At 37.8% G+C, this 25390-nt stretch overlaps 8 protein-coding genes across 8 annotated transcripts; 1 reads left to right on the plus strand and 7 right to left on the minus strand.

The window, feature by feature from the left end:
- Nucleotides 1–243: 243 nt before the first annotated feature.
- On the minus strand, nucleotides 244–5538 carry RHIMIDRAFT_264669 (ras GEF). Its single transcript, XM_023611766.1, has 5 exons — nucleotides 5418–5538; nucleotides 4197–5368; nucleotides 4007–4142; nucleotides 1255–3952; nucleotides 244–1204 (listed from the first exon to the last, which is right to left on the minus strand). The coding sequence occupies exons 1-5, from the start codon at nucleotides 5507–5509 to the stop codon at nucleotides 587–589; spliced, it is 4716 nt and encodes a 1571-aa protein (XP_023469667.1). The 5' UTR covers nucleotides 5510–5538; the 3' UTR covers nucleotides 244–586.
- Nucleotides 5539–10046: 4508 nt separating this feature from the next.
- On the minus strand, nucleotides 10047–11332 carry RHIMIDRAFT_310631 (uncharacterized protein; the record flags this gene model as incomplete). Its single annotated transcript, XM_023614677.1, has 2 exons — nucleotides 11166–11332; nucleotides 10047–11119 (listed from the first exon to the last, which is right to left on the minus strand). Exons 1-2 carry the CDS (start codon nucleotides 11179–11181, stop codon nucleotides 10047–10049), a joined length of 1089 nt encoding a protein of 362 aa, XP_023469668.1. The 5' UTR covers nucleotides 11182–11332.
- A 136-nt stretch (nucleotides 11333–11468) lies between these two features.
- On the minus strand, nucleotides 11469–12044 carry RHIMIDRAFT_233562 (EF-hand; the record flags this gene model as incomplete). The annotated part of the gene is made up of 2 exons (XM_023607987.1): nucleotides 11469–11935; nucleotides 11999–12044. The coding sequence occupies 2 exons, from the start codon at nucleotides 12042–12044 to the stop codon at nucleotides 11469–11471; spliced, it is 513 nt and encodes a 170-aa protein (XP_023469669.1).
- Nucleotides 12045–12816: 772 nt separating this feature from the next.
- Nucleotides 12817–14974, minus strand: RHIMIDRAFT_264674 (uncharacterized protein). Its single transcript, XM_023611767.1, has 3 exons — nucleotides 13689–14974; nucleotides 13442–13618; nucleotides 12817–13388 (listed from the first exon to the last, which is right to left on the minus strand). The coding sequence occupies exons 1-3, from the start codon at nucleotides 14927–14929 to the stop codon at nucleotides 13112–13114; spliced, it is 1695 nt and encodes a 564-aa protein (XP_023469670.1). The 5' UTR covers nucleotides 14930–14974; the 3' UTR covers nucleotides 12817–13111.
- A 1068-nt stretch (nucleotides 14975–16042) lies between these two features.
- Nucleotides 16043–17374, plus strand: RHIMIDRAFT_288870 (uncharacterized protein). The gene is made up of 3 exons (XM_023613597.1): nucleotides 16043–16466; nucleotides 16592–17053; nucleotides 17140–17374. Exons 1-3 carry the CDS (start codon nucleotides 16106–16108, stop codon nucleotides 17325–17327), a joined length of 1011 nt encoding a protein of 336 aa, XP_023469671.1. The 5' UTR covers nucleotides 16043–16105; the 3' UTR covers nucleotides 17328–17374.
- A 982-nt stretch (nucleotides 17375–18356) lies between these two features.
- Nucleotides 18357–19762, minus strand: RHIMIDRAFT_288871 (putative uridine monophosphate kinase). Its single transcript, XM_023613598.1, has 6 exons — nucleotides 19681–19762; nucleotides 19559–19625; nucleotides 19358–19505; nucleotides 19206–19302; nucleotides 18457–19156; nucleotides 18357–18387 (listed from the first exon to the last, which is right to left on the minus strand). Exons 1-5 carry the CDS (start codon nucleotides 19713–19715, stop codon nucleotides 18721–18723), a joined length of 783 nt encoding a protein of 260 aa, XP_023469672.1. The 5' UTR covers nucleotides 19716–19762; the 3' UTR covers nucleotides 18357–18387; nucleotides 18457–18720.
- A 185-nt stretch (nucleotides 19763–19947) lies between these two features.
- RHIMIDRAFT_55347 (pyruvate kinase) lies at nucleotides 19948–22017 on the minus strand. Its single transcript, XM_023615399.1, has 9 exons — nucleotides 21893–22017; nucleotides 21744–21835; nucleotides 21644–21686; nucleotides 21507–21589; nucleotides 20968–21459; nucleotides 20817–20908; nucleotides 20729–20756; nucleotides 20152–20677; nucleotides 19948–20099 (listed from the first exon to the last, which is right to left on the minus strand). Exons 1-9 carry the CDS (start codon nucleotides 22002–22004, stop codon nucleotides 19975–19977), a joined length of 1593 nt encoding a protein of 530 aa, XP_023469673.1. The 5' UTR covers nucleotides 22005–22017; the 3' UTR covers nucleotides 19948–19974.
- Nucleotides 22018–22723: 706 nt separating this feature from the next.
- Nucleotides 22724–25280, minus strand: RHIMIDRAFT_310636 (uncharacterized protein). Its single transcript, XM_023614678.1, has 8 exons — nucleotides 24942–25280; nucleotides 24784–24894; nucleotides 24344–24697; nucleotides 24024–24314; nucleotides 23517–23960; nucleotides 23328–23459; nucleotides 23064–23276; nucleotides 22724–23013 (listed from the first exon to the last, which is right to left on the minus strand). Exons 1-8 carry the CDS (start codon nucleotides 25215–25217, stop codon nucleotides 22909–22911), a joined length of 1926 nt encoding a protein of 641 aa, XP_023469674.1. The 5' UTR covers nucleotides 25218–25280; the 3' UTR covers nucleotides 22724–22908.
- Between the last annotated feature and the right edge of the window lie 110 nt (nucleotides 25281–25390).

The following is a 25390-nucleotide window of genomic DNA, read 5'->3' on the forward strand; positions in this document are numbered from 1 at the left end:
TTGATAATTCTTTTAAAGCTTTCATTATCTGATCCTGCTGTTGCTTTAATTGAAGCTCGCGTGCAGCTCCAGAAACGTAATCTATTTCGAAGAGGCTCATATAAATTAATGTTATGTTTTTTTTTTTTTTTTTTAAAAAAAAAAGGTTGATAAAGGTCAAACGGAAAAAGAAAGGGAGGGAGCTATTTAAACGTTTTATTTTTACTGCATTTTCGTTAAGGAGACGAACAAAAGCGCCTATCCCTTCAGCACGAATTTTTGCGTTTCACAAATGCCTCAGCTATGTGATATGCCCTCCTTATGGTTTGCTCCTTAGACGGAACGATTTGCGAAACGTATTGACGACAGGTTACATATACATTATACTTGTGTTAAAAAGAGTCAATAAAAATGCTCAACTTTGATAATAGACTAAAAGCACGACATCAAGCATGTTGTTAGTACAAGGCAGTTGAATTAAAAATGACTATTCAGAAGTGTGGATTACATATATTATGGTTTATAGTAAAATATAAATAAGAAATAGTATGTATAGTATATATGTATATAGAATATTTATAATCACTTCCAGCGTGAAATTAGCATGTTATTGAATTTGAGAACTTAACTCTCTTATTGTTGCAGCGTCGAGTATTTCAAGGCTCCTACACATTTCCTTCAAAATAGGATCTTCATCAAACGAATAACGCGTAGCTAATCCTTGAAAGATAAGCACTCTCTTGATGACAGTAGCAATGACTCTGTATTTTCTAAAGTTAACCAAAGGCTGATCAAGACAAGCTGGAAGATTCCTTGTCGTGTTTGCATTATATATCCTGCGGTTCTCTAAATTTGGTTTCAAATACTTTGGCTTTTCAGAGTTGAAAACTAGATCAGAAAGGTAAATGCCAAGGAAAGGTATACATCCACCAAAGGGGATTTTGATTCTTGTCTTTTTGAATTTTTGCTTATCAGCGCTCGTTCCTGGCATTTCTACCTGTACTTCTGCTGGTGAGTTTCCGTATTCCTCAGCCACTTCCGTCATACTGTCACGGATATGTTTCCAGTTTTTCATGGGAGATGTGAATTCTGTCAACTTGTTGAGTTGTCTATGGTACTTGACGCTTACTTTTGACCATGTCTTTTCGAGGCGAGCAATGGCAGGGCTTTGAAGACCCAGCAAAATTTGGACAAGAGTAGCATAGTTGGAATATAGTTTACATTTCTATAGAGCAATTAGTTTGACGATAGGACCACTCTTTAAAAAGTAATTACCATAGCGAGTCGAATGAATTTCTCTATAAGCTTGACTCGGTCATTTATATTCTTTGTTCGTACAATTTCAGAAGACACCCACTGACAGACTGTGTTGAATCTCTGGATGACATGTTCAATACCTTGGCCCTGAGCACGCCTTTTTTCGGACTGTCTTGTGTAACTAATAGCGGTGGTATTCATGCCATCATCAAACAAAACATCCTCTCGCGGCTCAGCATAGTTTGGATTTATCTTTCCATCAGCATCCATCTTTGTCCATTTACAATGAATTAGTTCTTCCCATCCTACTTTAATTAAAACATCACGTTCGATAAAGCAGAATTGGCTGGCAAGCTTGCTCGTACGGTAAGACATGATGAAGCTTTTACCGGATGAGCCTCTGCTGGTGATGTGCTGTGGAATATTGATTCCTCCAATAACCGATCTTCCACCATCATTATATGCCTCATCACCAGGAGATATTGGTGGGATATCAAGTTCCATAATCTTGGATCGTCGTGGATTGCTATTGGACACCATGGACGCTCTTCCTGCTCTACTGGAGCCTGCCTGTCCTTCTGTCTGAATCGATTTTTCGGAAGGAGTAAAACTGACTGTACTATGGTCATCATCGGAATCATCAACGATACGTGGAACCGTCGTGCTGGTTCCCTTATTGTCAGCGCACGACTCAATAATGGATTTTGTGTCGAGCTGACCGAGATAGACAGGGCCATTATTAAAGGTCTTGCTGCTTCGTTGGTTGCTAAAGGGGTCATCAAGCGGATGGGCAGGCATACGATTGCCCATGTCAACGCTTGCACCACGTCGTCTTCTAAGCTCAAAACTACGTCTACGCTCTTCATCAGGGATAAGCATCACACTGAAACGTTTACAAATTTCTGTAGAATCCTTGTCTCCAGTACATTTGCGACATTGACAATCAATATCAAAATCATCACGACTGATGTTGCTACGGAGTTGCTCAGCAATTAAGCTTACAAAGCGGCCACCCACCTCTTGCTTTTCATTTTCTTTGGAACTTTCTTCTGAGGCTGGTTGGATGTTGCTTTTATCCGGGAGGCTTTGTGGAGCATTGACAGGTTCATCTTTGGTTGTATCCTCAGGCTGACTCTGTTTGAACACTTTTGAAATGGCTTTTGTCAGTTTTCGTTTTGAAAGTGATTTGTTCGACTGACTACTGCTTATATCCTGATGTTTTGTTTGTTCTTGAGACAGATCCTCTGTTTGTTCGTACGGTATAGCAGCAAACGTATCTGCAGACTCCTCTACACCGTTCTTTGAAGATTGAAATGACGATTTCTTCTTTAGCCCACTTTTCTTCTTTTTAAGTGTCTTCTTTTTAGAGTTGGATACAGTGACCGAGATACCGTCACCAAACATCTCTGGCGACAATGGAGGCATCTCAGGCACGTCACGATTTGAACCAGTCCCTATGAGATGCGGGGAGGTAGCTGTCGAAGAAACCGCTGAAGACCGACCTGAAGCAATATCCTGAAAGTTTTTCTCGCTCTTTCGTCGCTCGATGCTCTTCTTGGACAGTTTTCTTGACAAGCCTAACGGACTTGTGCTTCTCGTCACTGCGTCTTCTTCGGGTTCCAATTCCTTCAATAACTCTTCAGGTAAAGCTTTAGATACGTCCGATTCTTGTTTGGATCGGCGGTTGTCCTCCGTGGTCGAATCTCTGCACCATTTTTCTGAAGGTACACGGCGCACAGAATGCTCATTCGCTGTTGAAATATCATTTGGTGTTATAGGGCTGGGTGGAGCCGAGTTTTCGCTTGTGATATCTGATTTTACGAGGTTCACAAGCTCCGAAGGCTTGGTTTTGGTGTCATCTTTAGATGACTCTGCACCGTTATCATCAGATAGATGTTGTTCCCTTTCTTCTTCCTGTTGTCTTGCCAATGCTTTAAAATATTCAATAGTCTCTTGTTGCTCACGGAGCCAATGGAGGTCATGTTCATCGTATTCTGTAAAGGAATCTTGTAGGTGAGACTGACAGTCCTCATCGTCTGTTTCGTCAGGTATCGTTTTTCCTGCGCTAATGTCACTTTCTAACGAGTCTTCAGAAGCAACGCTTGCAATTGAGCTTGCTCTACGTGATTTCGTCTCGGCTTCAGGCATTTCAACTGCACTTTTGTCGTATCTGTGATAAGACAGGGACTCCTCTGGATGTTGAGCTGTTACCACGGACGGTGCAGATACTTGTGAAGGATATCGACGCAATTGAGATGATTTTGACGCACACTCTACACCAGACTCAATCATGCTTGTCTTCATGTTAACACTGCCAACGACGACAACAGGTGCATAGCGTGCGTCCTGCACAGCCATGTTCCCATGATGATCTCCACTCATATCCACGCGAATGGCTGTTTTTCGACGAATGACATTTTGAGAAAGCTTAGCACGTACAAGCTCTCCCATCTGCTCCTGTTCAAATGTCGGAGGTGGTGGTGCGATAATCTTGACACGCGATGCTGCAGAAGAGCGTGTGTAGTACAACTTTTTTAATCGACGTACGACTCGTTTGAGTGTCTTGACAATTCGTTGATCTCGTGGTGAAGCCTTGACGAGCGGATGGCGCGCGAGTTTGTTTAAGAAATCAGTCAGCAGTTTCCTCAGGTTGTAGTTGCCGATAAAGTCGTGAACAAAGTAATTACTGAGCCAGTGTCGAAGGACAACGAATGTTCTGGAATACTTGTTTAGGAAATTCCCAAGGTTGCACTATATTTCATGATTTTACCTTATTCTTACAATACGCCTGTTTTCTTCATCGTTCTGTAAGGCCCAAGTGAACCTTGATATTAAAAGCTGGCAAAGCTCTTCTGAGCGAAGAAAGTCTCGATAAGTCAAAAAGAAATCAGTCATAAAAGTGTAATCTAATATAGAGTGAGCCTTTTACAAATCGGTATTTTGCCTCTTTTGTTCATTACCAAGCGTATTCGTTAACTTTTCAACAAGTTTGTGTATTGTTGCAGCTTCAATCACTTTAGGTATGTCTGCCAAGGAAGTTGGGATACTGGCTGCTGTTGTGTCAGCGGTAGATATACTCGCTGAGTCATTCGAATAGGTTTTGCTAGATCTTTTAATACCAAATGCTTTCCTCAATAAGAATGAGCCTCCACTATGACCACTGTTGTTATTATCCCCGTCTTTGTGAGTGATGGACGATAAAGAATGTTTGAGAGGCTTTCGTAAATCACTGAGACGTACAGACCCAAAACGGCCATTCTTTTCATTTTGAACTGACTTACTCCGAATTAAAGTTGATGTCGTGTTGGACGAGAACCCCTTGAGTTCAGGACGACTGTGTTGATTGTTGTAAAGGGTCGCATACGAAGAAGGTCTCTCTGGCGTTAAACTGGTTGCTGTTGCCATGGAGGACGAGAGTATGATTGGATCGGGTCCCCATATAATGAACCTTTCATCTTCGTCAGAAGTAATAAAGTCAAATATCTCTGGAGTGCCAAGCATGAAGGGATCCTCTTTAGAATCAACTTCGCCAGCGGGTTGATTTATTTTTTCTTTCTGGAGCGAGGAATAAGCACTGTTGATTGATGAATAGGATTCTGATCGAACCATGGATGGAATAATGATAGAAGAAGGGTTGGCAGGAAACATGAATTCTGAGCCCTGTTCGTCTTCAGGTAATACATCGTTAAATTTGCTCACGCTAGGAATTTTTGGTAATGCGAAGCTTTTTGTAGGTGTTGGAGTAGGACCCAGTGAAGGATTGAACGTGGCAACTTGTCCAAGTACAGAGTCAACGTAGGACGAGATGGCATGGCTTTGTGCCATGTCTTCCGTATTGGTCAATAGCGGTGAATTGGACAACGGTCGACTCATGACAGAGACATTATTGACAGCGACATAACCATACTTGTTATTTTCAGATGTTCTCTCTAACTGTCGCTCCCAAAATATTTTCGAATCAACATATTCGGGTACACCAAAGACAGTTGCTAGAGCAGCACATTCTCTTCCTGCTTCACCTGTTGTGTTCATCATGAGTTCCACTGGTATAAGTGAGTTATTTCTCTTTCTTGGTGTCGATGATGACTCATTATCTTGTAGTGGCATTAATTTAGCTGTTGTTCTATGTTCACTAATGGATCGATATTAGTTGTCATGGAAAATCATCCATCTGATGTTACCTGTTAATACGCTCATGATCTTGTGTCGGGATTTGAAATTTGTTTACAGCTGGAGACCAAGAATTAGCAGTAGATATTGAACGATCTATCATTGAACGATAAAAAATAAAAGAAAAAAGGGGGAGAAAATAGATAAAGAAATGCAGTTTAAAATTTTTTCTTTTGTGAATACACACTTAAAGGTGCTACAATCATGTCTAAATTACATCACATGCTTAATTAACTTTGATGGAAGCACCACATTGCCAGGCGTGAGTTGATGTCGCATTTCTTGAATGCGTTGTCGCACAAGCCTTGGTGTCTTGAGGAATATATAAATGTATCAGAATTTATCCACCTCATATTTTCTTTTTCTTTTTTTGATGATTACACCGGGATCTTTATCATAAAGCGCACTCCATTTTTGTGTACGATGAAAATTGGACTTTTTACTGATGAGTATGACAGGGCCGATTCTATGGATTATACTGTTGATGAGAATCAACATTGTCTTATAGACGATTTACGTCTAACTGTGTTAAGAGGGAGCCAACGAGGCAAGTAGAATGTTGAAATTGACGTCACAATGTGAGAGAAATATCGGCCTCTGCTGTTGCAAAACATTAGGGATCCCACGTCTGTATAGCGCAAAAATAGACAAAACAGGATAAATGTGGCCCTAATAATGTCTTTAATAAATACTGTAAAACTGATCTCACGTAACATTACCCGTTCGAAAAAAAAGGCTCATCAACAGTGGTCAAAGCGCCTAAAACACAAGCACAGATAACCACCATCTTGGGTGCAGGTTTAATTAAACACAGCCTGGAACTCCACCAATAAAAGGAAAGGAGAGCAAAGAAATGATGCTGTGCTTTTGAGCTAAGGGATAGCAACGGGATATTTTTTTCTAAAGGCTATAATGGATGAAATGTACCTGCACAAAAAGGGGTTCTACATTGTTATAGGTAATGACCTTGTCATACTTTTGAAGATACAATAAAATATACCGTATCTGAGCTTGCCTTTGTGTCTGTTTGCCTGTGCTCCACCCAATCGAACAATTCGGATCATTGTTAAGAGTAAAATAAAACATGATAAGGTCTTTGGAAAAAGAAGAGATTGATGATGCGAACCAACATGGTTTCTAATAGCTAAAAGCAAAGCGAGTTTGAAGGCTTTTATTAGGTATTCTCACTTTACACGAGTAAGTGATCTTGGTTGTTACCGCCCACCTCGTCCCTCACAAGGATCCTCACCGCTGACGAAGTATGGCCAATGCTCGCTTTCTTTGTTTCTTTGGTGCGGATTGTAGTTAATCTATGGGAGTACCACTGGCGTTGCATCATCAATGGCACTCAGTGGTATACCACTGTAGTCGTCAACATCTTTGAATTAGACCATAGCGGCTTCATATCGCCTTTGCCTCTTGCCCGAATACTATCTTCCACTACATCTACATAGTTCTTTTTTTTTTTTTTAAAAAAAAAAGGAGATTTTAATAGTCAGGCGGATCAAAGCTGGGGTTTAATGCGGGTTTATTAACGTGATGGTAACAGACTAAGTAATGGCCTTCAGGATCGGCGCAGTTCAATATCTGTATGACTTCTTCTAACGGTATTTCTATGTATCTATCAAAAGCATTGTATAGTATGATCGCTTCTCGTAGATTGTGACAGATGTGACCATATTATCTAGAGTTAGCCATAAACTTTGTAATTTCATATTTTTTAAATCTGTTATTTGTGTGTCATCGCTAGGTACATTATTATAAGTAGTAATATCGCGTAAGCGCAATTCCTTTAGATTCAGACAGCTAGTAGAAAGGTTGCGAAAGAAGTTGGCATGGATTTTGGATTGACAAATATGTAGGCTTTTTAGTGAGCTATAGGTGCAACCGTGAAATGATTGCAAAAGTCCAACGGAAAATTATAGTTCTCGTAGTCGATAACACTTTTGAATAAATGAGCATACAGAAGATACCATGCCAACATTTTCCGTAACCAAGTTTATATCTAACTTGTCAATATCCAATGTGGGCTGATATGCTTTAAAAGATGGGCTGAGAACACAAGTGTCGAGTTCAAGTGTATGCTTGATTGTTTTTCTTGATGATCGCTCCAAGAATGCTTTGACTGTGCTAAATTTTAAGTGATCTGTATCGATAATAAGGTATAATTAGTTATATGTGTTTAGATTCACTAGAAATAGCTGATAAGTGTTATTGAAGTATTCACAAATGTCGGCGAATATTTCCTCAGGGGTTCTCCAGAACTGTTCCAATCCTATTTTCAATTTGAGCGACCTTTTAGGACTTATCATCAAAAAACGTAGTAATTGACAGCACGTCTCGAGTAAATCCAAAGTCGAATATTCCGAACAAATAGTGAGAGACATGTCAGAGAGATTTACAAATTTTTTGATGATATAGCCAATCGTTTTCTTGGGTATAAGCGATTTCGTGGTCTGAACCGTTAGTCGAGTTAGGGAAAGGTAAAAGCCTTGGGTAGGTAAAAGAATTATGTCCTTTTCTAGCTCAAACTATGCGGAAATATCAGATATAATGGTATGCGTCAAAGATAAACATAAAGTCTTACGTTGTAGTAAGAGCTAATAAAGATTATAATTACAGGCCTTCAAGCATTGGAAATGGTTTTAGAAATTGCAAGTCTTTGATGTGAGATGGTACGGTGCTTTTTTTTTTGATAGAGTGCTTGTATTTGTAGTAAAATTCCATTTTGATCCCAATCATATATTCATTTTTCATAGAGTGAAGATTCCACTTTATGCTGTCATTGATTGCAAGTAGATATTTTGACATGCGACCTTTAAAAATAGTTGGACATAATATCAATCGTTCAATATTTGGACAACAGCCGACAAACCGCGTAAAATCGCCAAATGTCATGTTTTTTGTTCCGTACAGATGCATAGTTTCAACAAATCGACCAATGGGTCTTACTCTACTCTGTCTTGATATTTTGTTAAGCTGCATAAAATTTTCAATCCACGTTTATCCAAGATACATTTCTTCAAACATGCGTTTACTGATTGAAGCATGCCATTTTGAGCAGACAAGTCGACAGTTTTTTAAATCTCGCCCTGTTATTATATGCTCAAACACGATTTCAAGTAGATGGGTTGGTAATTGTAGAATATGAATCATTAATCGCTGTATTGAGAGAAGAAGGAAAAGAATAGATGATAAAGACTTTGCTTGTCAAAGCTGACTAGAGCGATGGCACAGTTAACAATCCCTCGTTTTGCCCTTGAGGCTGAGCAACGTTGTACTATCCTTCAATTTTATTACCCTGCAATAAAGAAAAAAAAGGAACGTGCTAACCCATAGATGATATGAATTGATGTGGATAATAGTATACACTATACTGTTTTTGGTTGCTTCATTCTCTAATTGTAATAACCACTGGGCTTGAACATACTTTTGCAATAAATTGTGTCGTTTTAATATCAAGTGGAATATAGGCATAGACATAATTTCTATGTATCTCCTACTACAGGATTACTCCGACAATTCACTCCATTGATCAACTCATTGTTTTCTTTTCAGCAGTTTAGCATCAAGCAAATTTCTATCGATTCAAATTAGACCCCAGACGCGGCAGTATCTGTAATTTTACCTGTTGTTAACGCGTTATTTATGAACTATGCTCCAAAATTGTTTTCAAAGTAGTTTGAAATTAAAGGAGATTATGAAGCAGACACAAGGAAAGGCAGTTCAAAAGCAGAGACCACTTGTAGGAAGGCCAGTTCGAAAGTAGAGGCCATTTGTATTTTGATGGCGTTATCTTCCACAAAGACCTTTTGGGGTCTCTACTATTTGATGAATTTGGCAGTGCAAGATCAAAGAAAACATACAAATACCGCTTTTGTGTCCTGCGATTTGAATGATAAATAAACACGCCGCTTTTTTAATAGTACGGTAAAAGCACCGAATGTTTTGGCGCTTCTCCCAAAAACCAACTGTACTAGTGATCTAAAGGCAGATCATCGCCATAGACAGACTAAAATGTATCTGGCAGGATGAAGAAATATGAAAGAGAGAGAGAGATGAGGAGATAATACAGTTATTTGATTATCGATAGCACTAACAAAGTAATCAACCACGAAAGAGGCGTGAGAAAGCTGATTTTTCTCAGTACCTCTTCCCACATTTAAGCAATATAATGTTATGCGTTCAGACAGCCGCGGTTTTGGCCACTGTGCTACTTTTACAAATGTTCTCTAAAGATAAACATTACACGCCACAAACACTAATAAAGTTACACATACTGCACTTTCATATGGTACACAAGCGGTAATTCTGCATCAACTTTTCTTTATCTTTCATTATCAGCTTATCGCTAGACCACATTTTCATAGTAAAGACAGGAGACAAAAGCTAAAAGCAGAGTTTGATAGAAGTAATCCTTCACAATTCTTTTCTTATATATTTAAGATAAAATGATCTGCATGTTTCTTTCTCAATGCAATGGGAGCTAACATTGTCGCGACATATGTAATAGTTATAAAGAGCATACTTGTTATTATTAGATAGTTGTAATATTTACAGGATGAATAGTTTATTGAATAATCTACAATTAATATTATATACATCTAGTGTGTATATATAAATGTAACATTAAGAAAAAATCACTTTCTCAAGTAGTGATTAATACGCTGTTGTAGAGTCTTGTTCGTTCCAGACTGACTAATTGACTGAAAGTCGTCCGTACTACTGTCTTGCGAAGAATACTGAGAAGAATTTTGTCGAAGATTAAATGTACCCAACGTATGATTCGATTGTGTTTGAGATCCAGAAGCGTACATGAATGTATTATTACTACTTCCTCTTCTTAGATCCGGACGGTGGTCTGTGCAAGATGACGAGCGTGAGGGACAGTCATCTGCCAAGACGTCACTACTTCTGTCAATTGCACCAAATGTATTATCTGAGCCATTACTTAAGGGTCGTTTACCCGCAAAAGGTAAATTAGGTGGAAGGAGCGTGGTGTCATGGATAGAAAAAGAGGACTCAGACGAGTAATACGTTGGTTGCACAATGCTTCTTGTTTTGGCGGTACCAGTATGAGTCGAATTGAATGCGGGAGGTGGACGGAGTGAGATTTTCTCTTTATTTTCAATGTTCCAGATTGTATCATCCGCAAGTAGAGAGGGTGGTATGATGTGATTATCTTTTCTCAGCGCCTTTTCCGCGTCTAATGGCTGTTGTTTTTCATCAATGGGCTGTTCTTGGTTGCTGTAATAGGAAACACGGTTGGCTTCCGACAGGCTATAATCCCTTGTTTGTTTCAGCTGGCATGCGCACATGAGGGAGCAAATGGCGGCAAGGACGAACAAGCCTATGGATATACCCAGTAGTGCGGTCTCTGCTTGGTATGATACGCTTGAGCATGTAAAATTTTCAATTAAAGAACAGGCATGACGAACATTGACAGAGTAAGATTGTACGGTGATTCCGTAAGGTGCCGATACGACAAGGGCTGTGACGAGGCTGGTAATGCTGACGATTCGGAATAAAGCGCGTTGTTGAACGAGGTTTTTAGGATTATTGGGTATGAGATAAAGCGAGATGCTGATAGCTACTACTGCGAGAAAGGAAGCTAAAAGAAGTGGTATAAATCGAACATAGGTGATTGATGAGGATTTGTATAAAATGGGTATAGAAGTGGAATAGCTGAGTGCCTGAATGACGGAATAAACATCTAAACAATGTTATGAATTATAATAACATCACAATGATTGATTTACCTATGTCATAATTCATTTGAATGGGAGAACAAGCAATGAATTGAGTATTCCAAGCGCAATAATTCCATAATCCAAATGAGATGCTTACAGAATTAAGCTGTTTATTATGCAAGCTTAAATTAAAAACATTAAAATATTTGAATAATACGCCATTTGTCTCAAACCAGGCACCAAAGAGAAGCGTTAGACAAGCAAAGAACAATAATAAAAAAGTAATTATTTTTTTCATTTAAAAAATTGAGGACGAAAAGAAAAAACGTTGAAAATAAATTGAGGCTAAAATAGTTTTTAATGTTATACAAATTATGATGGAGGCATCAACTGTTTAAATTCTTCAAAGTCAATGTGTCCATCTTTATTCGTGTCTGCGTCATTCATCATATCCTTTATCTCTTTTTCGGTCAAATGTTCTCCAAGCCCTTTCATGACTTCTCTCAATTCCTCTTCTGATATTTGTCCATCTCCATTTTTATCAAATTTATCAAAACACATCTTTAATTCGTCTAATTCGTGTCTGCTCATCCTTTTCGAGTAATGTTCATTCTTTCTTGTTTCATGTGGTGAAGGCAGAGGTGATTGACTGACGAGTTGATTCATTATATTCACAAATTCTTCAAAGTCAATTTTTCCGTCACGATTACTGTCGTTTTCCTTTATTAACTCTCGAATCCTTTGATCGTCAATTCCTACCATGCCTAGACTTTTTACTATATTTTCAAACTTGTTTACATCAATGGCGCCTTCATGGTCTGTGTCGTACAAATTAAATGCTAATCAAACCCCATTTTTAGCTCTTCTTTTTTTATTCATAGTAGTAACCCTTTTATTCTTACCTTCTCGAAGACTCTTTAATTCTTGTTGATTAATCCTATTTGACATTTATATATTTTGCAAAAAAGAAAAAGAAAAAGAAGAAAAGAAAAAAAGTCGAGAAAAGAAAAACAAAATGTAATAATTGAATGTTTGTCGGGACGTCAATATGTTTGTCTAGTTTCAGCTCTTTTTAATATGATCTACGATAAAGCGCTTTAGTTCAAAAGTAGCACTAATGTCCTATTGTTCTTTCATAGCTATGTCATACTTCATTTTTTGATGTCACTGCAAAAGAGTTAAATACAGATGACTGTTTTCTTTTGTTTATGCATTTTGACATCTATATATTGACATAAAGCATTACATCACACCATTAAAATATTGTGCTGACAATAAATACCTTGTAAATAAATCATAAACTATATCTCCTGCCCGAAACTTCGTTGTTACTCTTCAATAGACTCAAAAATCTATCTGAGGGTAATTGGTTGATCATTTATTCAATCCTAAAAAAGCCAGCTAGCTGCAGCGCTGGGTGGTCTCTCCTCTGGGGATACCAACATCCCCCTACATAGGGACCTTTTCTATTGGTTGAATAATATTAAACAACCTTGGCTTCTCTCCTTTACGCCAGAAAAAAAAAGAAAACAAACAAATTTACGGGGGATCCAGGCAAGGTCGGAGATCAATCACGTCAATAAAGACTGTAGAAAATGAATTTCTGTAAACAAAAAGCTTTTACTACTGTATTCTTACAATTATGAGCATTGAATAATTACCCATAGCTTATAGAGAATAAAAGGATGATTCTAAAGAATCTTTGAAAATATTACAAAAGAAAAAAGAGAACCAGCCCCATATATATTTATAATCATCAACTGATATTTAATGCAATAGCTAACCGTGAGAAAAAAAAGGAACGCATCCTACAAGGTCCAAAGGAGGGAAAGTTCTCACTGGGAGCCAACTATTCTATACCAAAGAAGTCATTATTGCATGTGTGTTATGGGCCAAAAGGACACAGAATATGAATGTATTTTATATCTACACTTTTTTAAAAACAAAACTTTTTATTTAATGCATCAAACAGATTGACAGGAATGAAAGGGGAGAAAAGGAGAGAATAAAGAAATTTAAGCTTTACAATTGAATTGGTTAATACCAAATGTACTGAAATGAGCGTGTTCTGTGTTGCTTTCATTTTTAGATGTATGAATAATGCCTTCCATGAATTGATAAGTAGTTGTTCCTTTTGATGATGATGATGATTGTGATTCGGGATGCTTGTTGCCACTTTTCTTTTTTTCTTTAGATTTGTTATCTTGGCTCGATGAGTGTTCGCTTCGTTGACGTTTCTTTATATTGTCTGTCTTCATCGACAGAGGCCGTTTTTCATGATGGAGTTTTAAGCTTTAAATAAGAATAAGTTATAGTCTAAAATAATAATAAAGGAATCAACTTACTAAAGACCACATGCATTACATAAAGGTGAACCATCCACATCACGTCTCCATAACGGTGTGGTCGATGTCCCACAATTCGAGCATACTGGTTGAACGATATGGTCATCATCTCTTGCATCCTTTCTCGAGGATTGCGGCTTTAGATGCTTTGGCCTTGGCGCATTATGCAGCTTTAGACTGTTTTAGGTGTACACAAAATAAGTTTAAAAAAAAAATTATTGACTATTTTTGTATTTTTAATTCTTACTAGAGTCCACAAGCGTTACATAGTAGCTCGTCATCAGCGGATCTTCTCCATAAGGGCGTCGTTGTTGTACTGCAGTTGCTGCAAATAGGTATTTTTCCATCAGCAGGTGAACTATGGATAAGTCCTCGCTTCTGATACGAATTCTTCTTTACGGACAAGGGCGATGAAGGCGAGGGTGAATGGGAGGTAGGTGAGGGGGCTCTAGAGGGTGGCAATGATTTTGATTGATAAGGTATACTGTCTGCTGTCTCGGTATTCACAGTTAATGAAGACTGAGTGTAGGAGTGGTATGAGGGTTGATTAAGAAGTACTGGCGGCTGTGGTAGTTGCTGCGGTAATCGTTGTGGCAACTGTTGCTGTGGTGATAGATGTTGTTGTTGCTGTGACAACTGCGATAGCTGTGGTTGATGCACAAAAGACGAGGATGAGGATGAAGAAAATGAAAGGAAGGGTGTGTTTGGGGTTGATTGGATGAAGCATGGTTGTTGCGATGACTGCATGAGCATTTCATTGTCTGTGGAGGATAGTAGTAGTCTTTCCGCAGATTCTAATGTTTCTCTAGGTAAAGTTGCTAATAGTCTATTATGAAGTGTACCAATGGGTATAGGAGGCATTGTTTCCGCCGAGACATAAAGGGCAGAGCTTTGATTACAGTATGCTTGTTGTTGAGAATAATTTTGCATACATGATAGTGAGTAGTCTTCTATCGGCCAGCTTTGATGCATTAAACTTTCTGAGTTCAACTGTTGTTGTGTCGATGGGTGCTGTCGTTGATGTGATTGCTGTTGAGGATGAGGCGGTGTTGTCGAAGGTATCAGATAGTTTTTAAAAATGTCATCCAACTCGATGACTTGGTCACCTGCTTGATCTGAAGTGAACTTTTGCAATGTAAATTGCTCCTGTAAGATATGTTGTGCTTGTTTTTGTTGTTGTAATTTTAAGTTTCGTCTGTATTCAATCTCTTTTTCTTGAATGGTTTTCTTCTTCTTTTTTCTGTTAAAATCAAAGTCATCAGGGATCTTGAAAGAGACAGTAGGGGAAGCGAATTTCTTCTTTTTTTGATTCACATTATGCGCAAACCATAGCCTCCATGATAAATTTTCAAGCCTTGAGCCATTTTCAAGCGAGTCTTTTACTTTAGTACACACTCTCCAAGTCTTTGAAAGATCATCTGGCGAATCAAGATTACCAAATGGCAAAGACTCTGTATTACCTTTGACCTTTAACAATATCGGTGCCATATTTATATCGATTTTTTATTTGTCTTTTTATATTTTTGGTATCTAAAAGGAAAGAAAAAAAAAAAAAAGAGAAAAGAAAAAAGAAATTTATTCTTGTGTGTGGAATGAAAAATTTCTATTATAATAGCTTATTGCGGAGAAGGAAATAAAAAAAAGAAACAAGGGGGTATACACAATGTTCAGCCAGATATTTGTCCATCAACTGCCAATCCATTCATCCATGTGATTCAGTGTGCTTTAACTGAGAGCAATCTTAAATTATAAGATCATCTGAAATTAAAAATGAGATGATTTCTTTTTGGACTACAATTAAAAGAGCAGCAGTACTTTTAGCGATAAAGACGCATTGAGTTATTTTATATTGTATTGTTATTTAATTTTATGCAGAGATACATCGACTTTTTTCTACTTATATATCAGTCGTTGAAGCAGAATATGAAACAGGAACGAGATTAAAGCATATAAAGCTAAAGACAATTAATATTTTATACTTTTGAAGTACAAGAATAATCAGCATAAAGTTATACGTTGATTTTTATATCAACACAAGGATGAACACACAGACACACAGGTATACACTTCTATTCAGCCACTATATATTCCACTGGTTCTGGTTGGCAAATAAACTCCGGATATGCCAAAATTAAGGGGTAAATGGCATCATTGAACAAGTAAAATGTAGCAAATAAAGTCTGTCTGGGAAAAAAGTTTTTGCCCGCTACCGAAATGGAAATTGCGCTTTTTTTATGGGATTTTTACACACTCGCTCAGTCAATATTAAAATCGCAGGCTGACAAAAATAGAAGTCGTATGTGCATATTCTCAAGGATCGTTTTGGCTACCATTTTTATCCAAGAAGCGCAGAGAAGAGCGTTTGAATTGGGTTTTGACACATAGAGTCGAAAGTAAACGTTTGGGGCTCGGATGGCATTAAATATTACTGGAGTCTACCAACAAGTGAGCTACAGCCGCGCAAGATGAACGCTAAAGACTACGCCCGAATTTTTGATGAAACTTAACAGACACCTTAAATTACTATACGAATAAAGAGCTAGAGGTATTCACGGGCCTAGTTGGTATTGGCCTTCGAACCATTGTTGCGCTTGCTCATTCTCATCGTTCTCTTTCTGCCTGTGGTAGTGCTACAGTTCTCAACACACTCATCCTCTCACGGTTATGGCACGTCCTCCGAGTGACCGCCGTTCCTACCCGGTTCTTTACGCAAATCAAGTCCGTCATGTCATCGTTATTATGCCATCGAATGTTTCCCAAGATCAGCCTAGCGAATATATGTCTTCCTCGCTCACAAGGTGGCCTTGGGTACTTGGCCTCGAAATACAGCAAGACGCGCTCCAGATGCGTTGGCTAATACCGCTCTTGAAATCCATCCCCAATGACCCCTCTCTCGGTGTTTTGGTTCGCCCTATATATGCGTTCCCCTATCGTCCTTCCAAGGCTCGCTGGCTATCAGCAGGCAATCCTTTTCAAGGCCCTACGGCATTCATTGGATTCGGCATTTACGCTTTTATTTCGCGTGGTTAATCTTTTCCCACCTTCTTACGAACCTGCTTGGAGCTTCCCGTTCCGCTGTGCTTCGAGTCACGCCACGATTCACTATATATCGCTCACTAACACGTCTACATTTGCCCTTAATCTATGTAGAGAATACAACAACAGGATGTCTCCGGGCCAAAACTAATTCTGAACTGGATATCTCTCCAAGCGTTTCCCGAAAATTTCTACGACTGGTCAAACACGACGACATCCTCCTGTCGAATTTCCTAATTCGTCCGTTTATCTCATCTCGTTACGCTAACATTGTCACAGGCTCTTTTGTGCCAAGCCTATGCCATGGTGTTGGTGCTGATCCTTTTCTGGAGTCACTATCCCTAGTTCATAAAGGCTCCTCTCTCCTACTCAATTCCAAACGATATCATGTTTTCTGTGCCCGTGGCTCTCAGCTGTCTTCTGGATCAGTCCGTTTACGGCCTCGCAGTTGGACATGCTTTTGGGACATTCCTCTACCTCACCCAGGTCGTAACGCGCGGCTTCATCTACTACATGACAAATTGCCTTACCGTTCTCTTCTACACCGTATAATCCCGTCCGCTTGGCCTGATTCATGTATGCTTTGCCATCATTCCAGCGAATCTATGGATCACTTCCTGTCTCCGTGTCCTGAGAAACTAACCGTGTGGATTTTTATATAGCATACTTTGGCGAGCATGCCTTTTCCGCAGACCGTGTCCACTCTGCACTGCATCAACTACAGTTTCCTCGTTTTGATTCCCTTTCACCTATATTGAATCCTGAGGAGATTTTCGGCCTAGCGTTACTGGGGATATGGCGCTCACACTGGCTGTTTATTTTCAATGACACTCCTTTTATGGCCGTTTAAATCACACAGAGTGCTCGCAGATCGATTTCTGTCTCTATTCAAGAAAGCTACGTCAATCAAGAACAAGCCCATCAAGCTCCTCCGTTCTTCTCACTTGACTAATCCTTTTATGTATATGTAAAATATATATCCATATCTTTTCTTTCTTCCTTTATCTACTACTAAAACCACCCCAAAAACATCCCAAAATTTAAAAACCCAAAAACATTTTGTGAGTGATCATATCATCACTTTAATAAGCCTGAGCTACGGTTCCATATTAAAAAAAAAGATCTAGTTGGTAATTTAAAGTACTGATTTCATCAAAGCATAAAGAAAAGGCTAATGAATCATACTGTATTTTTACTAATTATTGACGTTAATTTTATAAAAGGTTGTCGTAAAATAAAAAATTATTTACGTAAAAAGACAACAAAGAAGAATATGTTTGAATAAAACGACATCATGTCAAGAGAGAAAGAGAGATAATGAGTATATGTAGAAAAAGAGAGAAAAAGTATGTTAGTATTAGAATATATATCCTGATATTAGTTTTACTTACCACCAAGGTGCATTCTGGGGAGGGTAGCGATAACTACCCAGGATAGTTTAAACAAAAGAAAAGGAACGGAGGACTGAGAGAACCCAGGGCGTCAGAAGAGACTATTAGGGGAACGTTTCAGATACATGCCAGAGAGCAAGAGGGCGGGACAAGCGAGTCAGAGCAAGGATCATGAGGCATTATTATTTGGAAATACAGTATCTCCATGGATGTCAAGGCTTATACTACGAAAATACCCTTGGCGACGACGAATTTACATTTCGTACAGCATGAATTTTGTTCTCACCACTGAATGCATTTATTTTCGATCACAGGCGAATTTACTTTCCAAAAAGAGCATATAACGCGAAAGGACACGTAAGCTATTTTTATTTACAGTGATACATTCTCAATAACATTTTCACTGTGTCTCAAAATAACTAAACTATACAAGAACAATATACCTTGATAACATTCTAACTGAATCCACTTCTTTTATCAATATTGACAAAGAGAGAGAAAGAGAAAAAGAAGAACTAGGTAGTGTTGCATTTATATGATTCAAATAACAAGGTGAAACTAGAGGAAGTAATCAATAGTCTTTAATAGCTTATCATTAAAGGAGGTTCAATCCTCAGCTGTTGTTGGTTTTCTTCAGTCCTGTGTGAAATCGCGGGTTGGAAGCAAATATGCAATTAAAGCCATTTATGTCAGTGATAAGAACCAATATACCATGTGGTCATTTTATTGTACCAAAAAAACAGCTTCCCTTTAGTTTTTTAATAATTATCAGTATTAGAAACTAAAAGCTATTTGCAAACGAATTGGGGTGTTTGATGCACTGTGTCATATTTGCAGAACAGTTTTTTATATTTATTTAGGAATGTTTTTATATGAGCTATTTATATGCTGTGCCAAAATCTCTGCCGCACCAGGGTTTACTGTGGCTTCCTTTTTGTCCTCATGACGTGAATCAAGATATTCTTCAACACGATTTGTCATAACCTGTAAGGCGATCGTATTCTCTGCGCCTCTTGGTATGACAATATCTGCAAACTTCTTTGTAGGCAAAATATACTCTTCGTACATTGGTTTAACTCGATCCACATAATCCATCAAGATCTCCTTGAGTGATAGCTCTTTTCCATTTCTAATCTTCTTCTTTCGTACTCTTCTCGCTAATCTTTCATCGCTGTCTTCGTCAATAAACACTTTCATAAACATTAAATCCGTAATTTCCTTTTGATAAAGTAAAAGGGTTCCTTCTATCAGGATGACATCGACTGGTTCAATAATGTAGGTTCCCATTCTATTTTGTACGGTAAATACCTTTTTTCAATTAAAAATGCTCTGTTTACCTTGTATGGTTAGACGAGTCCCATTCAGGAACAGAAGTAGGTTTGCCAGACAATAATGATTTTAATGTGTTCTCGAGTAACTTAAAGTCAAAAGCGTCTAATATATATAAGCATACACTGAACACTAGAGAATAGCTTGTTCCTCAACTTACTGGGATGGTCTGTATAATAGTTGCCTGTCTCGTACTTTCGTCTTTCTTCTGGTGTAAGTTCGCGATAGAATTGAGTTAAGCTGATGAGTGCTACTCTAGCATGATATTTTTTATTGATTCTGGCTGTCAGTGCATCACAAAATGCTTTCTAAATAAACTGATAAATACAATAATTAATGAAAACACTATATCTCATTTTACTTTTCCTGAATCAGCACCACCAGCAATGGCAATAGCCATTGGTGTCTTTAATGAAACTTTAAAGTAACTAAATAACTTTGTAAGTCTGTTTGATTCTTTCCCTAGTCTCATCCTTATCGTACTTTGGGTCAGAGTATTTGGTAGGATCAATTGACATGACTGTGTCGTAAAAAAATACAAAACTTTTTTTTTTACTACTGTAAGTTCGGAAAAGTTTAAATGTGCAGGAATTACTGTAAGTCACAAAATAACTGTTACTACTCATGTGAAGTTGTTGACAAACTTTGCAAAAAGAGAAGCAGCTAGTAGCTTGCCTTAACAGCTTCTAATTCAATTATAGAAGGAGTAAGCAACTGAATGAAAAGTATAAACTACACAATTAGAAAGCAGTGAATATGACAAAAATATATTCTTTTTTAAGGTGTTGGGGCATAAATAATACGAAGGGTATTCGTGTTACCAAGGCCGCCTTTCCATCCTTGGACAGCAACGACGGGCTCACCAGGAGTTAGTAAACCATACTTCATAGCCTGCTCCATGCCTACATACAAAATGTAAGTCATTTGCTTAATATCCAACTCTATAACACATACCCCATCTAATTCTATGGTCAACATCTTCTTGCCAAGGAGCATTTTCAGCGGGACTCAAAAGTGTTTGTGAGGTGGTCAAACGAGGAGTGATGGCTGATGAAGCTTTGGGATAATGGAAAGGGAAGCAGCCTCTGTAGAGATGGATTTGCCGAGCAGTTTGAGGGTTACGTGTAACGACAACAATGGGTGCATGAGGCTTGTATTTGGATATCAAACGCGCCGATTTGCCAGAAGTTGTCAATACAATAATACAGCCTGCATTTTGTTCATGGGCAGCAGCAACAGCTGCACAGGCAACTGTCTCTGTCGTCTCTGTTGGTAAAGCCGTAAGGCTGCGAAGTTCATTGAAAAGTGCAGGATAGCAAATCACGGATTCTGCCAGCTTACAAATATCGTGCATTGTCTTGACGGCCTCTATCGGATAATTACCTTTAGCGGTTTCGCCAGAAAGCATGACACAGTCAGCACCATCAAGAACTGCATTAGCCACGTCAGACACTTCAGCACGAGTTGGCCTTGGATTATACTGATAAATGTTTAAGTAAGCTTGAGTGTTATGTTTAGTCTATACACTTACTGTCATGGATTCCAACATCTGAGTGGCACTATAGGCAAGACAGGATTTACTCTTGGCCCTTTTAGGATAATGTTTACTTTTAACTTACCAGATAACAGGCTTGCCAGCCAGATTGCACTTGGTGATCATCATCTTTTGAGCAATAAAGACACGTTCAAGAGGGATTTCGATACCCATATCCTATATAAAACGTCACTAATTGATTCATTAAAATACATGTATATATATTTTATACATACCCCACGAGCAACCATGACACCATCTGTTTCAGCGACAATATCATCAAAGTTTTCAACACCTTGATGGTTTTCAATTTTGGCTATAATCTTGATATTCTTGCCATCCTCACCCAAGACATGGCGGATATCACGGATATCTTGACCACGACGAATAAAGGAAGCAAAAATGAAGTCGACCTTTTGTTCAACGCCAAACCTCAAGTCAGCAACATCCTTCTCAGACAAGGCAGGAAGGTCAACAGGCGTGTTGGGCAGGTTAACACCTTTACGAGAACAGAGCTTACCGTTGTTCTTTGCAACAACGCGGATGTTGTCCTCGTTTACCTCTAATACTTCAAAGGACAAGACACCATCATCAATAAAGACCTTCTTGCCTACTTCAATCACCTTGGGTAGGTTCTTGTAATCAATATAGATCACTTCGTCCGTTCCTTCATTCATGTATTGGTCATCAACGCTAAATGTCATTTCGTGTCCAATCGTAACTGGGATCTTGAGGATATATTAGAACACGTCGGCTTCTCTGCTCTTTGTCTTACCTCAGCATTATCCTTCATGTTACCCGTACGGATTTCGGGACCCTTTGTGTCAAGGGCAATAGCTACTGGACGGCCAGGATAGACTATGTATAATGCAAAAGTGAGTATTGATCTTACTATTTATAGGTTAAACTTACGCTCGACACTTTTACGAGTGTTTTCGATGACAGACTGATGATACTATGATTGTGAAACGAGTGAGTACCCGTAACGAACTGGACCCTAATATACGCTTACTTCATAAGAACCATGGGAAAAGTTCATACGGACGACATTTAAACCAGCGTTTCGAAGTTCGGTAATGGAGTCAACGCTATTTGTTTTAGGGCCTACAAAAACATAATATGAGAGACGCGTTGGGAGTTTTTGTATTTATGACTACTAACCAATAGTACAGATGATGGAAGTCTTACGTCCATGAGTAGGCTCAACGTCAACGTTCATTTGAGCGATCCATTGGACGTTAGAAGTGATGTCAGGTGTAAGAAGAGGAGCCATTTTTTTTAAGAATAGAAAAAAAGAAAGAGAGAGATAAAGGAAGACAATTTTATACTTTACAGAATCTTGAAGCTGTTGTGTAAAATGTCCTAAAGAGGAAATGCCATGGTGCATGAACTTTTTACTGCGAGAAAAGCTGTATTACAGACCATAGAAAAACAATATCGAAGCTGTTGCTCAAGATTGAAAAAAATATCTATTCAAAATTTATATGTTTATATAACTAGAAGACTAATGAATAAAAAATAAAGTATTGTTCATTTTATACTTACCGAGGTGTTAAGGAATGCACTGCCGTTATAGACAGCGCATTAAATCCAGGGAGCACCATTATTCTTTTGAAGGGGGAGGGCTTTCATTATGATGTTTTGAATTGTAAACAAAGATACCATATATATTTGATGCACTGTTCACATCACGATTCCACACCGTACCACAAGGTTCACACTTGAGGGCAGCGTGTAATCTTCGTTTTGTTAAATAACTCGTCAGCATAAACAAATTCGGTTTCCCCTATTCCAGACACAGCTTTGTTAGAATACGCACCATGTAAGAGAGCGTCATACAAGTTATCTTGACAGTAAAGCATCAGTCTGTATACTCTTGGAATCAATCTTGTACACGTTTAATCACTTTTCTTGCTTCTCTTTTAATGTATTGAACATTCATGTAATAGCTGATTTACAAGTCATTTCTTTTACTTCTTATGAGCCTTCCTTTTGTTGTCTGAAATTGTCATTTTATTTTATTTCCCATCATTTTGCGAATAATAAAATGTAATGCAAGTATTTACAAATATGCTAAATATAATGTACACAGCCGTGTATATATATAATTATGTGTGTGTGTGCGCGTATGTAAGTATTATATATATGTATATAAAAAGGGGATATATATATATGCACTAATGGTTCATCGTTGCTGATTCTATTCTTTCATGGAATGTTTGCGTGCCGGTTACTTGTTTAACAAGAATACTGTCCATGATTTTTTTATTTGCTTGTAATTCCTATAATAAAGTGTTAGAGTATGCAGCTTGTCTTTGTTTATATCTTTTACATCATATTCAGAAAGAGACAAGGCCAACATTGTACTCTTTTTACTCAATTTCTCTTCAAGTTCTCTGATTATTTCAAGTTGCTGATTGTACAAATCCTGAAGTTCTGTTGTTCGCACCTTTTCTCTTTCGTATTCTCTGGTTTTATCATCAAGTTCTTTTCTTAACTCATCATTTAGTTTTTTCAACACTTGCTCCAATGTGTTGATATTTGTCTACGTGTATTGTATTAGATGCACTCTATTACTCTCATTGCCCTTTTTTACCTTATTTCTATAAGGCTGCTCCAGCGTATTTTTTATCATCGTATTGTTATCTTGAGCTTTCTTCAGTCTATACACCACACCTCTAAAGTTCTTCAGTTGTTCTTCCAGACTGTAAACTCGTTCTTTCCATTTCTGCTCAGAGGGTGATGTTAAAGAATATATAATTATGATCATCTTTTTTCGACTTACTTCAACATGCTCAGCTTCCTTTTCTTTTTCTTTTAATTGCTTAAGGGCTAAACGGAGCTTATGCTTTAACTCTTTGACGTCATCCTCAATCAACTTTTTCTCTCTCTCTGTTGTATATAACTGCGACTTGTAATCTTCTTCTAATGCGGCCATTCTCTCATCCTTTTCTTTGATACCAATTTCAAGTTCATTAATCTGGTTTACTTGATTTTCATAGTCTGTTCGAATCTGTTCCGATTTTTCTATAGCTTCTTGTAATTCAATCAAGAGCTCTTTATTTGCTTCGTTTTTCTCTTCCAACTCTTGTTGAGTCTTTGTGATATGATCTTTTAATACTTCAATATCTTCATCTCTTTCTTGGATCGTTGCTTCAAGTGTCATTATTTTCTCTTCAAGATCATTGTCTCCGTCTTCTTTATTCTTTTCATCCAAGACAGTGACAAGCTACGTTGAAGAGTATAATGAGCCCCGGATATACATATATATATTATCAGTTGTAAAGTGTACCTTTTGTATCTCCTCTTCCAAATCTGCTACATCTTGTTCTCTTTCTTGTATTTCATTAATCAACAAGTCATTTTCTTTTCTTAGTTGACGAATGGTATCCATCAGTTTGTTATCATCTTCGTGTTTCACTGATCGTTCATATTCAAGTGTCTTTAATTTAAGTTGCTGTCTTGTCTCATTCAAGTCTTTTGTAGATTGCTTTAATTGGTTACGTAAATCATCCATCTGTCGTTGTCTTTTCTCTACTTCATCCTTTAATGAAGTTATTTCCAATGCTTGTGACCTAAGTTTCTATAGGAAAAATATAAACAACAATCTACTTTTTTTTTAACCTCTTCCAATCTCTTTGTGTTTGTGGGATAATCTTCCTTGTGAGCCCTTGGCTGTGGTGATTCCGTCTTTTGTTCTCTGATAAAACGAAGCTCATCACGTAATCTTTTGTTTTCAGCAAGTACATCAGCGCGCATTTGAGATAGTTTATCATTTTCTTCACGGCATACTTTAGCTTCCATAATAGCTGCGGTTAATTCATCCTTCTCTGCTTGTGACATACCATGTTGCTTTGGACATGGTTGATTCACGATCTCAATGGCTGCTTCCAATTCCAATATAAGTTTCTTATACTTTTTTAATTCTTGAGTAAGCTTTTGAACTGTTACTTTCAGATCGACGTTCTGTATATTGATCATCATTAATATTGGTGTCACACATAAATGAATCATGCGTTCATTTTTTTCATTTTGTTTATATTATTGTTTACCTCTTTTAAGGCAGCCTCAACATTAGAAGGAGACAAGTCAAGTAACCGATTCTCCAGATAATAAATCTTTAATCTTAGATCAAAGTTTTCCTTTTTTAATATATCCACAGTCTACAACATGATCAGAACATTGTCATATATTTTGTATGTATTCTTACATTCTCTTGGTGCTTTAAAGGCATAGAAAATTGGGTTGGTTTGACTGATTTGTCTCTTATAAACTCTGTTGAGCCTTCCAAGGGTGTATCTACAACATTCCATTGTTCACTTGAACTACTACTACTGCCATGATTATAGTGATTACTGCTACTACTTGTACTGCTACTACTATTGTGTACATGTTTAAGAGACACTGGTGAACTAGTTAACGGCCGAAAAGGTACAATGTCGTCAAGTAAAGACACATTGGTGGTTGAAAATAAATCGTCTTCCATTAACGTGCAAACAATAAGAAATAAACGTTCTTTCTCCTTTAATTATATTTAAAAAGAAAAAAGAAAAAAGAAAAAAAAGAGAGAAAAAAAAAATGGTATGGGGTATTTTTTTTTTTTTTTTCGATTTCGTCAGTTGAGCATTTAAACACTTTACTATTTTAGGATGTGGCTAC

The sequence above is a fragment of the Rhizopus microsporus genome (assembly GCF_002708625.1).
Source record: "Rhizopus microsporus ATCC 52813 unplaced genomic scaffold scaffold_2, whole genome shotgun sequence".
In the NCBI taxonomy this organism is placed as follows: domain Eukaryota; kingdom Fungi; phylum Mucoromycota; class Mucoromycetes; order Mucorales; family Rhizopodaceae; genus Rhizopus; species Rhizopus microsporus.

Excerpts from the sequence above, each read along its gene's own strand:
- RHIMIDRAFT_288871 (XM_023613598.1), bottom strand. The coding sequence starts at position 19,715 with ATGTCAATTGATCCTACCAAATACTCTGACCCAAA. Across the intron at positions 19,626-19,680 it reads ACCAAATACTCTGACCCAAA|TTACTTTAAAGTTTCATTAA; the intron begins GTACGATAAGGA and ends AAAGTTATTTAG. Across the intron at positions 19,303-19,357 it reads CTATTATACAGACCATCCCA|ACGCTTTTGACTTTAAGTTA; the intron begins GTAAGTTGAGGA and ends TATATATATTAG.
- RHIMIDRAFT_310636 (XM_023614678.1), bottom strand. The coding sequence starts at position 25,217 with ATGGAAGACGATTTATTTTCAACCACCAATGTGTCTTTACTTGACGAC. Across the intron at positions 24,895-24,941 it reads CTTTAAAGCACCAAGAGAAT|ACTGTGGATATATTAAAAAA; the intron begins GTAAGAATACAT and ends ATCATGTTGTAG. Across the intron at positions 23,014-23,063 it reads TGTCTCTTTCTGAATATGAT|GAATTACAAGCAAATAAAAA; the intron begins GTAAAAGATATA and ends ACTTTATTATAG.
- RHIMIDRAFT_264674 (XM_023611767.1), bottom strand. The coding sequence starts at position 14,929 with ATGGCACCGATATTGTTAAAGGTCAAAGGTAATACAGAGTCTTTGCCA. Across the intron at positions 13,619-13,688 it reads TGTAACGCTTGTGGACTCTA|TCTAAAGCTGCATAATGCGC; the intron begins GTAAGAATTAAA and ends CACCTAAAACAG. Across the intron at positions 13,389-13,441 it reads TGTAATGCATGTGGTCTTTA|CTTAAAACTCCATCATGAAA; the intron begins GTAAGTTGATTC and ends TCTTATTTAAAG.
- RHIMIDRAFT_55347 (XM_023615399.1), bottom strand. The coding sequence starts at position 22,004 with ATGGCTCCTCTTCTTACACCTGACATCACTTCTAACGTCCAATGGATC. Across the intron at positions 21,460-21,506 it reads ACATGAAGGATAATGCTGAG|ATCCCAGTTACGATTGGACA; the intron begins GTAAGACAAAGA and ends TATATCCTCAAG. Across the intron at positions 20,678-20,728 it reads AGATGTTGGAATCCATGACA|TATAATCCAAGGCCAACTCG; the intron begins GTAAGTGTATAG and ends AACATTTATCAG.
- RHIMIDRAFT_288870 (XM_023613597.1), top strand. The coding sequence starts at position 16,106 with ATGGCACGTCCTCCGAGTGACCGCCGTTCCTACCCGGTTCTTTACGCA. Across the intron at positions 16,467-16,591 it reads TTACGCTTTTATTTCGCGTG|AGAATACAACAACAGGATGT; the intron begins GTTAATCTTTTC and ends TAATCTATGTAG. Across the intron at positions 17,054-17,139 it reads GTCCGCTTGGCCTGATTCAT|CATACTTTGGCGAGCATGCC; the intron begins GTATGCTTTGCC and ends ATTTTTATATAG.
- RHIMIDRAFT_264669 (XM_023611766.1), bottom strand. The coding sequence starts at position 5,509 with ATGATAGATCGTTCAATATCTACTGCTAATTCTTGGTCTCCAGCTGTA. Across the intron at positions 5,369-5,417 it reads GATCATGAGCGTATTAACAG|TGAACATAGAACAACAGCTA; the intron begins GTAACATCAGAT and ends TCGATCCATTAG. Across the intron at positions 4,143-4,196 it reads AAAGTTAACGAATACGCTTG|ATTACACTTTTATGACTGAT; the intron begins GTAATGAACAAA and ends ACTCTATATTAG.